This window comes from Lissotriton helveticus, chromosome 1_1, assembly GCF_964261635.1.
Source record: "Lissotriton helveticus chromosome 1_1, aLisHel1.1, whole genome shotgun sequence".
Taxonomy (NCBI): domain Eukaryota; kingdom Metazoa; phylum Chordata; class Amphibia; order Caudata; family Salamandridae; genus Lissotriton; species Lissotriton helveticus.
Window position 1 is genome coordinate 2,001,764,232 of NC_136057.1, and position 12,571 is coordinate 2,001,776,802.

General features: G+C 50.9%; 1 protein-coding gene across 2 annotated transcripts in view; it reads left to right on the forward strand.

The window, feature by feature from the left end:
- SLC30A7 (solute carrier family 30 member 7) overlaps positions 1-12,571 on the forward strand; it is a 228,986-nt gene that overhangs the window by 140,685 nt on the left and 75,730 nt on the right. For both annotated transcript variants that reach the window (XR_013594931.1, XM_078644589.1), the window contains exon 8: positions 8,665-8,800. Coding sequence is in view for 1 of the 2 variants with exons in the window: in XM_078644589.1 (XP_078500715.1) it covers positions 8,665-8,800 (136 nt within the window). In the remaining variant the exon portion in view is untranslated. The remainder of the gene's footprint in view (positions 1-8,664; positions 8,801-12,571) is intronic.

A 12,571-nucleotide genomic window follows, 5' to 3' on the forward strand; every position in this document is an offset into this window, starting at 1 on the left:
CCACTGAAGTGTGTAAGTAGGGTGGCCCACTGAGGGATATAGGTTGTCTACACAGCTGTCGCACTACCTCGTATTGGAGGGTGTCTTCTTCTGCCGGCTTCCACCGGGGGACTGTGAGGGAATGCCAGTGATGTGTGAGTATGGGTTTGGCTAGTAGAAGTGCTAGGGCTGTGAAGAGGGCTCATACTCTGTCTTTTCTTGCGCTTAAATATGCCCAGGAGCATGCTTTCCTGGTGTGAATGTCTGGTAGCTCTGTGACCTGCCCAGGGTGGTGTGGATCGAATGGCAATAACTTCGGAGGGTAGGTCAGAACCACAGCATGTGCATGAGGTCTGTGCCAGGAGCTCTGCAGCATGGGCATTCAAACTGCATCTCTGAGAATTATCGGTGTGGCTTAGCCGGGGTTAAATATGCCCTATGAATTATAAAGAATTGGATGTTTTTAAAACAAGAGTTGCGGGAGACCTTTTTGGGAACCTCAATTGCCTGGTTCCATTCCTTGTCATGCAGTACCCTCCCAAAATGGCGTATCCTGGCCAGGCATGTCTTTGCTATCGCCACCTGCAAGGTCCAGGGGAATGTGGGTAGCGCTTTCGGTAGGAGTAAGCCCCAGATCATGGATATTGGCAGGGACATGAGCTCAGTACTGGCTTCGTCCAGATAACGCCCAGCCGTTCAGCGGAACAGCCATTGGAATTGTCTGCAAGAAAGTATGCCTCGAAGGAAGGGGCGACCAAGCCTCCCTGGTCCACCGCAGCTGTAATTTGGCAAGGGCAACTCGTCTAAGCCTGACTCCCCAGATGAGGGAGCAGAGGAGAGAGTCTAGTTCCTTAAAGAGGGAGCTTGGTGGAATAACTGGTAGGTTCTCAAAATAATATAGAAGGCTGGGGAAAATGACCATCTTTGCCAAGGTGATATTGCCTATGGGGGCTAGGGAAATGAACTGGTAGAAATGTACCTGGGTTGAGATTCCCGCCAGTGCCTTGCGGTTGTTCCCCTCATATAGGTCCTGGGGATTATGATAGAGACAGAGATAGACACCTAGGTGACTGGTCGCCTGAGTATGCTAACTGGGGCGGGTGTCGCCAAGATGTATGTTGTATGGTTGTTGATCGGGGCTTAGTGTCTCAGAGTGGTGTAAGGTCGGCCGCTATGTCTAGTATGTATAGGAGCAGGTCTAGCATGTCTAGGAGCAGATCATCTGTGTATAAAGATACAGCTTGCATCCTGCCCATGAGCGGGATGTCCTACTCCCGACTCTCTCCTCGCAGCTGCACGGTAAGGGGTTCCACTGCGAGCACAAATAGTAAGGGAGTAAGTGGGCGGATCTGGGAGGTCGGCTTGGAGTTGTCTGGTGTAGGCTAATAGCCTGGGCCTGATCCCGATACAGATGAGTACTGTAAAGAGGTAGTGCCACGTTAGGCCTTTGAATGCCTTCTTTAGGTGGAGAATGAGAGAGGCTGCCTGCGAGAACTGTCCCCTCCCTTGGACCTGCACATGGAAGAGACAATGAATATTATGGGAGTTGCTATGACCATGGACAAAGCCATTTTGGTCTGAGTGTACTAGTTCTGGGAGGAGCTGGGCGTACCTGTCAGCTAGGATTATGCCCAAGATTTTATAATTGCCCTTTGGATGGCTATGGGCTTTTAAGATGTCAGTTGTATGGGGTCTCTGTTAGGGAGGGAAACCAAGAGGGAGTCTCAGAGCGAGTCCAAGAGTACCAGTGTCTAATGCCGTTCCGTCCATTTCTGCAAGGTGGGGTGCCAGGAATAATGAGAAGGTGCTGTAGTATTTCAGAGACAGACTTTCTAATCCCAGTGTTTTGTTCCGGGCGAGATCCTTGATCGCCTGTGCCACATCCATTGAAGTGATCGCGTGTCCAGGGATAGTCTAGTGGAGGCAGAGATTCACAGGAGATTAATGCCTGTCAGGAGCGCATCGAAATAATTTGCCGCAGCGTCTGGTTGTGCCCTGTAGATGGATGAGTAGTAGTCTTAGAAGGCCTGCAGTATTTCAGCTTGTGTGTGGGCAGTGTTGCCACAAGGTCGACCACTTTGGTGATGGTGCGAGCCTGCCAGATTTGCCAAGGCAAGAGTCTGCCAGATTTGTCACCTTCTCTGTGGACTTTAGCTGCATGAGCTGTGAAATTGTAGCGCTGTATATTTTCTGGGAGGGCGGCTTAAGAGGTTTTTGCATCCATGAGTTGCTGGGAGAGTGTGGGGTTAGTATCAGCTGCTTTGTTCAGGTCAGCTAGGTTCTACTCACCTGCCGTTATGTCCTTATCCAGGGTCCTGCGGACTTCTGGTATCTGTTGGATACACCATTACCACATTAAATACATCCCACTGCAGCGTCCTGGAGGAGGCTGTGTTGAGTTTTGTGGTCAAATAAAGTTGGATGTGGTCTCCCTGCTCTTCCTCGAACACCGGGTCTTTTAAGCAATCTCATGGTAACTTTCACATAGAGGTCGGGGGTTGGAAAATACCCATTTGAGGTCCATGTGTACGTCGTGAACGGAGATAATGCACCCTAGGTTATCTTTGTGTTGAACCAGGGGTACCAGTGGGGCAGAGTAAAGGAAGTTGTTGAGCTGTCCATGCAAATGGAGAAGTATGAAGTGAAAAGATTAGAGCCAGGATCCAGGGTGTCTGTATCGCCACGCATCCGTAAGTGACCATTGATGTGCCCAGTTCCGAAAGCTGCCTGCCTGCATGTGGGGGAGGGAGCGAGGCTTGATCGGATAGGACCTATCCAGCGCCTGGTCGAGCTTGCAATGGTAGTCTCCACCCAACACCCATGGCAACGTGGTCTTATATGCGAGTGCAGTGGAGAGGGCATCCCAGAAGGCCCCCTCCCCGTTGTTGGGTGCATAAATGCTCACTAGGAGTAGTGGCCGGCCGTCTAGCCAGCCTTCAAGGAGTGTATAGCGGCCTTCCCTGTGGATGATCATGCTTGTTTCCTGGAAGGGGACACCAGGGCATACCCGTACCAGGGTTTTGTGCATACGCTGAGTAGGTGGTGGCACAGATGAGGCCTCTCCAATGCACGCACAAGTGCTCTAGTTCACCTGCAGTGACATGAGTCTCCTGCAAAAAGATGATTTACGCTTGATGCCTGAATCTGAAAGAAACACGTTAGTGTTAGATTCCTTACCTTAGAATATCCCCAGGCGTCAGACTGGATCCGGAAAGTTTTCGTCAGCAGTACCTCTGTGCATCTGTAGGCGTCGTCCTGTGGCTCCGCACCCGTCGTCGTAGTCGCCGGAATGACATCGCTGGAGTACTTAGACGCCGCCTTCGCCCGCTGACGTCAGTTCTTTTTTCCGTGCCAGCAAGCGCAGCTCTGGGAAGAGCGTACCATTAGTCATTTTTTGACTAACTTTTTGGACATTTTGTCTATCTTTTTCGAGTCGGCTCGACTCCTGGTGCCAGTAGGGATGCCCGGTTTCAAGCCGTGTGACGCCTGTCACCGACTGATGTCGGTAACCGCCCCCCACCGCCGGTGTCTCTATTGTTTGGGGGCTGACCACTATGACAATTTGTGACCCGACTGCTGGGCTTTGACGTCGAAGGCTAAGCAGGAACATTCCCGTAAGCTCCTCAAGATCCCGCAGTCGGCTCTGCGCCGCTCGAGGTCCCAGTCGAGTAGGAAGTCGAGGGACCGGTCGCGGAGCCGCAGTCATCATCGATCGATGGATCCAAGTCCTCGCACTCGGGTAAGTCGAGGCATGGCAAAAAGAAGTCAATGCGACTCTGGAGCAGATTAGAGCCTTCCCTGTGACCATGAGGACTCTCTTCCCGCCGGTGCGCCTTCGGGCCCAGCGGGCCCGACTGGGGTCATAGCCCTGTGTAGCCGGCAGCTACAGCCTCGGCGCCGCCTGCGACTTCTGTCCCGGCGCCGCAGGACCCAGTGGGATCCAGGCCTGGATTCCGGTTGATGCCAGTTGACCTTATGACTCCTCCACTGGCGCCGACCTCCTCGGTGCCACCTCCGGTGCTGTCCTCTGATGACGCCATCTCCGGTTTCAGCCCCTGCCCTGCCCCTGCCGCTCGGCGCGGTCTCCGACTGGTGAACTTTTCACCTATGCCCCGGCTCCGTCATTTTTGCCTGTTTATCAGGACACGGATGAAGGGGAGGACTGGGAGGGGTCTGAGGACCCTCTGGCACAGCAGTGCCAGTTAAGTCATGACTGGGTAGATGAGCTAGGGGAGGCCAGTGGTCTAGACACTTTGCCTGACACTGGTTTTCTCTCTCCTTCCTCCGTGGCTACGGAGGAGGGAGCAACTTATGCTGTGGTGCTGCGCTAGGCGGCCAAGGACATGCCTTTTGATGGCCGTCGCCTCTTTGGCGACAAGGCAGATAGCGCGCCTGAGTGCTTTAAGGACACTGTCAGCCCAGCGCCAGCAAACTTCTGCTTTTCGCTCCTTTCGTGGCCACGGTAGGGGCACCCCCGCGCGTTCGTCCAGCCACAGGCCGTAGAACCAACCTCAGCGCGGACGTGCATTCCGCCGTGGCGGAGCAGGGGGCGAGAAAGCCAGGCAGTCCACATCAGCTCCCGCAGCATCTGCCTCAAAGCCTTCCTAGTCCGAGCTTTCAGGTCCATTCCACGCCAGTGGGAGGCAGAGTTCGCCATCACCTGCTCCACTGGCGTACCATCACTTTGGACAGCTGGGTGCTGCAAATTGTCCTAAGGGGCTACTCCCTCCCCTTCGAGGCGACCCCTCCAGCCATGCCACCGCAGTACCACCGCATGTCAGGAGATCACTTGCAACTGCTGCAGGAGGAAGTTGCGGCCCTCATGGCCAAGGGGGCCATCCAGCGTGTTCCTGGCTCAGAAGTAGGGAGGGGTTGTTACTCCCCCAACTTTCTGGTTCCCAAGAAGGGCAAAGGAGGCCTGCGCCCTATCTTGGACCTCAGGAGCATCAACGGCTTCCTCCAGAAGGAGAAGTTCAGGATGCTGATGTTAGCTCAGGTTCTGGCTGCCCTAGACCCTGGAGACTGGATGGTAGCGTTGGACTAGCAGGACGCTTATTTCCATATTCCCGTCCTGCCGGCCCACGAGCACTTTCAGTTTACTGTGCTCGCCTTCAGCCTCACCAGTGCCCCTCGGTGATCACAAAAGTGATGTAGGTGGTCGCAGCTCATCTGCGCACATCAGGGGTTCCAGTCTTCCCCTATCTCGACGACTGGTTGTTGAAGGCGGGCTAGCCCCAAACGGTCATCTCCCATCTCCAGACTACGGCCGACCTCCTGCATTCGCTGGGGTTCTCCATCAACGTGCCAAAGTCGCACCGAGTCTCTCCCAAAAGCTCCTCTTCATCGGAGATGTTCTGCACTCGGCGCAGTTTCGGGTTTATCCTCCCAAGCAGCGGGTTCGGGATATTCAGGCTCGGATTCCGATCTTTCAGCCCTTATCCTAAGTTTCGGTCAGGTTGACCCTACGGCTTCTGGGACTGATGGCCTCCTGCATTATGCTGGTACATCACACCAGGTGGCGGAAGCAGGCTCTGCAGTGGGACCTGAAGTTCCAGTGGGCACAGCATCAGGGCAACCTGTCTGACCACGTCCTGATCTCCGAGGGCACTGTGAGACAGTTGCAGTGGTGACTCTCGAACCGTGATTGGGTCAGTGGCAGATCCCTCTCCCTTCCCCAACCAGAGCACAAAGTGGTGACGGATGCATCCCTCCTGGGATGGAGGGGGCCACATGGGAGAGGCGGGAATCAGAGGCCTCTGGTCTTAGGTGGAGTCCCGGCTCCATATCAACCGTCTGGAGCTGCGGGCGATCCGGCTTGCACTGAAGGCATTCCTTCCCTCTGTCCGGGGAAGTGTAGTGCAGGTGTTCACGGACAACACCACCGCCATGTGGTATTGCAACAAACAGGGCGGAGTGGGGTCGTGGACCCTATGTCAGGAGGCTCTGCACCTCTGGACATGGCTGGAACATCAGGGCATCACCCTGGTGGTTCAACACCAGGCAGGTTCCCTGAACGCCAGGGCAGACAAACTCAGCCATCGGTTGCATGATGGATCACGAGAGGCGTCTGAACTCGGACGTGGCGCAAGGTCTCTTTCAGCAGTGGGGAAAGCCTTGGTTAGATCTATTCTCCACAGAAGAGAACGCTCAATGTCATCAGTTCTGCGCGTTGGAATTTCCAAGGTGGCACTCGCTCGGAGTGGAGTTGCGGTCTGTTGTACGCCTTTCCGCCTATACCACTTCTGCCCAGAGTGCTGAAGAAGATCAGGAGCGACTGGGCCCAAGTCATCCTTGTGGCTCCGGATTGGGCACGAAAATACTGGTATCCCGAGCTACTCAGTTTGTCAATCGATCCCCCGATTCTACTGCCTCTTCACGAGGACATTCTGTCGCAGCAACAGGGGACGGTCCTCCACCCAAACTTGTCCAGCCTCCACCTACATGCGTGGAGATTGAGCGGCGACAGTTGATGCCATTTGACTTGCCTCCTGATGTCTGTGATGTCATTCTGGCAGCCAGGCGTCCCTCCACAAAAACGGTATACGCCTGCAGGTGGAACAAATTTGTGGCGTGGTGCACAGCAAAGGCTGTGGATCCCCTCTCTGCTCCTCTTTCAGAGGTTCTCCTCTTTCTTCTTTCCCGGGCCCAGCAGGGCTCTCCTCTGGGCACCAGCAAGGGAATGTTTCGGCCATTTCGGCCTTCCTGAGGCTTTCTGATCAGCTTTCTCTTTTCAAGTCCCCTGTTGTGAATAGATTCTTGAAAGGCATTACTCACATGTTTCCTCCTGTTCCCTTTGTAATGCCTCAGTGGGACTTGAATCTTGTGTTAACATGTGCTTCTTTGAGCCGCTCCATAACTGTTCTTTAGATCTTCTGACTCTAAAGACGGCTTGCCTGGTTGCCATCACCTCTGCTTGAAGAGTGAGTAAGCTCCAGGCTCTTTCTTCTAAGCCTCCTTTCCTCTCTGTTCATCCGTACAAAGTTGTTCTGAGGACTCGTCCTTCTTTTCTACCCAAGGTGGTTACTGCCTTTCACATCGGCTAGATCATTACCTTGCCCACCTTCTATCCGCCTCCGCACCCCTCGAAAGAGGAAGAGAGGCTCCACTGTCTTGACCAAAAACGTGCGCTCTCTTTTTACCTGAACCGCACACAACAGTTCCGGGTGGACGACCAACTCGTTGTTGGCTACGTGGGCGCTAAGAAGGAATGGGCAGTGCACAAGCGGACCATCTCTCGGGGGGTCGTTTTGTGCATCAAGATCTGTTATTCATTGGCTAAAAAGCAACCTCCTGTGGGGCTGTGTGCCCATTCCACTCGGGCCACGGCAGCTACTACTGCCTTGGGATGGGGAGTCCCTTTGCAGGACATTTGTCAGGCAGCTACGTGGGCCTCGCTGCACACGTTTGCCAAGCATTACTGCCTGGACAGCCAAGCCCGGAGAGATGACTTCTTTTGCCGTTCTGTTCTCCAGGACTTTCTGGTGTGATTTTGGTTCGCAGACCTTCCACCGGGGTTGGTATTGCTGGGGTATCTGTTCTACGGTAAGGAATCTAACACTAACATATTTCTTTCAGATGCACAAGTTACTTACCTTCGGTAACGATATATCTGTAGGAAACATTAGTTAGTGTTAGATTCCTTACCGCCCCACCCAGCCTCCCCGTTCTGTGAACCGATATCTAGGGTTAAGGACTTTCCCTGTCAGGGCCCTAGTTTCATGGCACCAGTGTCGGTTTCTTGCATATCTCTGCGTTCCTGGCGCGGAAAGCTATGTACAGATCTGACGTCCGTGCTCGAGAGCAGCGTCTAAGTACTCCAGCAATGTCATTCCGGCGACCACAACGCCGACGACTGACGCGAAGCCATGGGACGACTCCTACTGACGCGCAGGGGCACTGCTGACAAAAACTTTCCGGATCCAGTCTGACGCCTGGGGATATTCTAAGGTAAGGAATCTAACACTAACTAATGTTTCTTACAGATATATTGTTACCGAAGGTAAGTAACTTGTGCTATAGGAATAGACTGTGTAGTGCTGTCTCGCGGTGTGCTTGTTTAGGATGTTCAAGGTGAAACGAATTTCAGCTGAGAGGGCCATGACGATGCCTGGGTGGAGTGGCATGTGAGGGGGCAGTGTTGCCTTGCTGTACTGCGCAGCCCATGCCCAAGGAACCACAGGGGGCCCTCCCACCATGGTGGAGCAAGAGTAAGGGGGTTCAGTGATTAGGGGTAACTGTGCCAACTTGGGGATTACATGTTCGATATGCCCTAGTGTTTCATGGGAGTAAGGCTAGTTGTTGGTATATAACTGTGTTGCCAAGTTACCCTTAGGGAGTCAAGGGGTGAAGCATGCCGATGTCCGTGGAGGGTCGCTGCCTGTCCTTGGGCCCAACGCCGGGGTCTTGCACGGGGTGAGCGCTGGGAGACGGGAAAATGTGTAGAGCGGGGAGCTCAAGTGAGGTGGACAGGCAAGGGGGGCTCTTCATCAGTGGTGGCACGCACAATGCTGGACTGTACATCATGAAATGTTCCTTCTATGAGATGCTTGTCTGATTTTGCTAGAGATAACATTATGTCTCGTATCAAATTCCAACAGTACTCAATAATAGGCTTATAATTTCTAGACTTGCTCATTTACTTTCAGAAAAGTGATCATGTTCTCATTTTTGTTTTTACAATTACAGGTGTCTTTCTGCATATTGTTGCCGATACCCTTGGCAGCATAGGAGTTATTGTGTCTGCAATTCTGATGCAGAACTATGGGTGGATGATCGCAGACCCAATCTGTTCGATGCTGATATCAATACTTATTGGAGTTAGGTAAGTGGGGATACTATTCTTTACATTAAGCAAAAAGAAAACGATCAAAAATTGGTTTAATATTGAAGACTGAAGATATGTGTAGCTTTTGATCCTTGCTTGTTTTTCTTTCAGTAATGCCTCTACTAATGCCCTTTGTTGCTCCCGTTTGCCTTGGTGTGTGACAAATGTTATTTAAAATTTCAACTGATAAGCGCTGCTCTGAGATCCGCACTTACCTTATCTTGGTGGCGCCTTTAAGGATGATAAGGACGACCCTACACCCGTTCTCCACCTTGCCTAATCTTAATATAGAGAACAGGCAAGGTGATGATAAAGGCTGATGTCAACTGCTGACCAGACAAAATACGACACAAGGACAAGAGCAAAGGAAGATGATACCTAGAAGAGTGGAGATACTCCAGCATTTCGAGGAATAAAGCCTAATGAGGCAAAAAAAAAAAAATCTCAAACAATCAGTTCATGACAAAGGTATAAATCACAAGAAACTTAAGCCCTAGACAAAATATGACAAGAAATTAAATGAATTTTAAGTGGCCGATTAGGATGGCGGACAGACCTGCGTCCGTCCGCCACCCCAGAGTAGGAGGGACCGTCTACAGGGGCAGCGGCGGTCCCTCCCAGCAAATCAGGATGTGACCGCCACCCTGGCGGTCACATCTTGTATTTTTAACATTGCGGCGGGTGCTGCTTGAAGCAGCACCCGCCGCAATGTTAAAAATGAAAGCAGTGCATTTGCATGCACAAAGCGGCAAGCACCGCGCGGTGCCTGCCGCTTCGTGCACGCAATGGCAGGGGGGTACCATAGGTACACCTCATTTGCACCCCCCACTCCCCCTTCACCCGTGGGGGCCCGCAACGGGCCCCCAAAGAAAAGACCGTATGCCTTTCCACGGCGGAAATGCCGCCGTGGAAAGGCATAGGACCACCAACATCCTAATATGCCTGGCAGTGTCTGATAGACACCGCCAGCCATGTTAGAGCTTTTCCGCCGCGGTCGCCTTCCGACCGCGGCGGAAAAGCTGCGGATGGTCTTCCTGACCCCCCAGCCATCCTAATCTGGCGGGGGGTCTTTGAAGGCTCCGCAGCGGTTTTTCCGCATCCTCCGGGCCGGCGGACACTTCCGCCGGCCCGGAGGATGCGGAAAAACCGCAATCCTAATCGGCCCCTTAATCGAGCACCCTGGCCGCTGCGCCACACCTCTTCCACAATAACAGAAACAAGAAATAAGAGCTCAACCGTAACTCTGTACTTTTTAGAATGGTGAAAAACTAGGGATTGAAGTGCAAGGGGCTGTTGAATGCAAGAAGACTAATCAAAGTGTTGTGCTGCACCTCTTGCAGCTTTCGTTTGCCGTAAATATGATTCAGAAGATTTACCTATTGAACACTCTGAAAGTGAAGAAAAGCACCATCTTGTTTTGGGCAGAATAACATAGGTTGCAAACAAAAGGATGCAGAACTTCCCACTAGGTGACACTGGTGAGCAAATAAATGATATAGTAAATTTTGTTACAAAAATATTTATCATAGTCGCTTATAATCTTTCCAAACTCCAACTGCAAGAGGTTGCACAATATGGCAGAAAATGCTGAAGAGAAAGTCATGACGAACAGCAAGCGTTGACCATTCCTGCATCCATCATAGAATGTTGGCGGCAGCAAGAATGCCGCACGCGGATCATATCTCTCTGGACTGCCCAAAGATGCAGGGAAAGAGCTGCGGCAGCTCAGAATGCCGTGCACGGACCGCGGCTTCCCCGACTTCCCTAATATGCCTGTAAAAACAGCAGTACGCAGTACTCCAGGATCTGCTCAAGAATGTGGTTATCATACAGATTTTTGGGATAAGAAAATTCAAACATGTCATAAGTGCATTGCAAACTGCATTGGCTTCAGTTGGAACAGAGAATTGAATTCAAAGACTTGTGCGTACTGTATCAGGACCTACACAAGTCTAGCTCCCCACTATTTAATACTGTATCGCACTAAACATCTCTTCATGCTCCCTGTGATCGGCCAGCACTAAGGTCTTTACAGTAGGTTGTCAGAAAGGCTAAAATCACATAAAGAGCCTGGATCTTCACTCCCATTAAACAATGATTTGATGTTTGTTTCTGAGATGATAGTGAGAGTGGCTTGGGCATTCGCCGCTCCAGCATTTCCATTTAGGGGACAAACCAGCAGTGAGCTCATTGTTTGCCTGAGAACTGGAGAGTTATGTGTTTTTACGTCAGGCCAGCTGTTGCAACAGTTCATCCAACCAGGGGCAGAGAGATACCTAGTCTGGCCTCGAGAACACAATGGTGAGTGGTCTCATGGGCAGAGACCTGGACCCCCACTGAGATTACTGGACTGTGTTTTAGCTGTAGTCAGAAGGTGTGATGGTTTCCAGCTTTATGGACCAGTGCGGGCCAAAGCTTTTGAACAGTTTTTGCAATGCGGGGGTGTCATAAGGGCTTTGGGGCTTTATGCCTTCCTAGCTCCCAAGGTCTATCTGTTCTGGACATTCTGGATTTGTGTTCATGTAACCATAGAGTTTTATCCTCAAAACGTTTTTGACACCCACAGAAAAGGGATAAAGCCTTTGAAGACAGGGTGTGTTTGGCCTGGGATTAGTTGGGTGGAGCAGACATCAAAGCAGGAGGGAGTAGCTGTACTGGGTCCCAACCTGTACCAGGAAATTGATTAACTAGCCATTTGTCTGGTAGCGGAGCACAGCTCCTACTGCTCCCCCTACTCTTTTTCTACTAGTTGGCTCAACTCCAGTCTAGGATCTGCAGCAAGGACCCACCATGTCTCGAATCTTGTATTAGTGTCCAGCTCTAGGGGGGTGAAATTCCTGGCGCTCAATGGCCAGAACATATTCTTTGGAGTCCAAAACGGGTTATACTTCTTTTGTCCACTGGACAAGTATACCTAACCTCCTGCAGCGGAAACATTAGTAAAAGTTTACACTGCACAATAGGGTTATGGGAAAAAGAATGGTCTATTGCTAAAGCAAGATATACATCAACTTGAAGAAAAGGTTCAGAATTCCAAAAGTGATCCATAAATGCAAAGCCTTTTTGATTACGGCTGTACCCTAAGGAAATGCATCAAGCTCTAAGCTCAGCTTGCATTGTTGACAATATGAATTCATGTTTGAAAATTTTACAATGCATGACTTTTTATAGTGCTCCCAAAATGCTCTTTGATTATGTGAAAATGCGCGCAGGAAAAAGGAAGCAAGATTTGTGATGGTTTCAAAATTAAATGTACCCAAATGTTAATTGCAATTTGGTTTAAAAAACCAGGGGAAACAGGCAGTTTTGCTAAACTATTATGCAGTTTTAAGGGCAACTTCAAAACTATTTCGCTTAGGAATTATATAATAAACAATGGTTAATGCATTCCATCATTTAAAAAATTATAGTAATGGACAATCGGAGTAAAGGCAATTTTATGAGCAACTTATCAACAAATATTGTGAGCCCCATTCCTAAAGAAAGTCCCAAAAGTGCACCCGCAGTTCTCTGACATTGCTTCGCTAAAGATTTACCGACTTTCAGGACTTCACAAGTGTTTACAGAAGGAGGAAACGTTGGATACATTTTTTTCTCTGGAGCAGTTATATTGCTCTTGCGAAAAGCTGCAGAGCAAGAGCAGATTAACTTATTAAATCTTCTTCCCCTGCAACCCTACCTCATTTTTTGCGGAGGGTAGACACTCCCATCCTGGGAAATATTTTACTCCTGCAATTGTCAGCAGTAAATTTCCAATGTTTTCCCAGG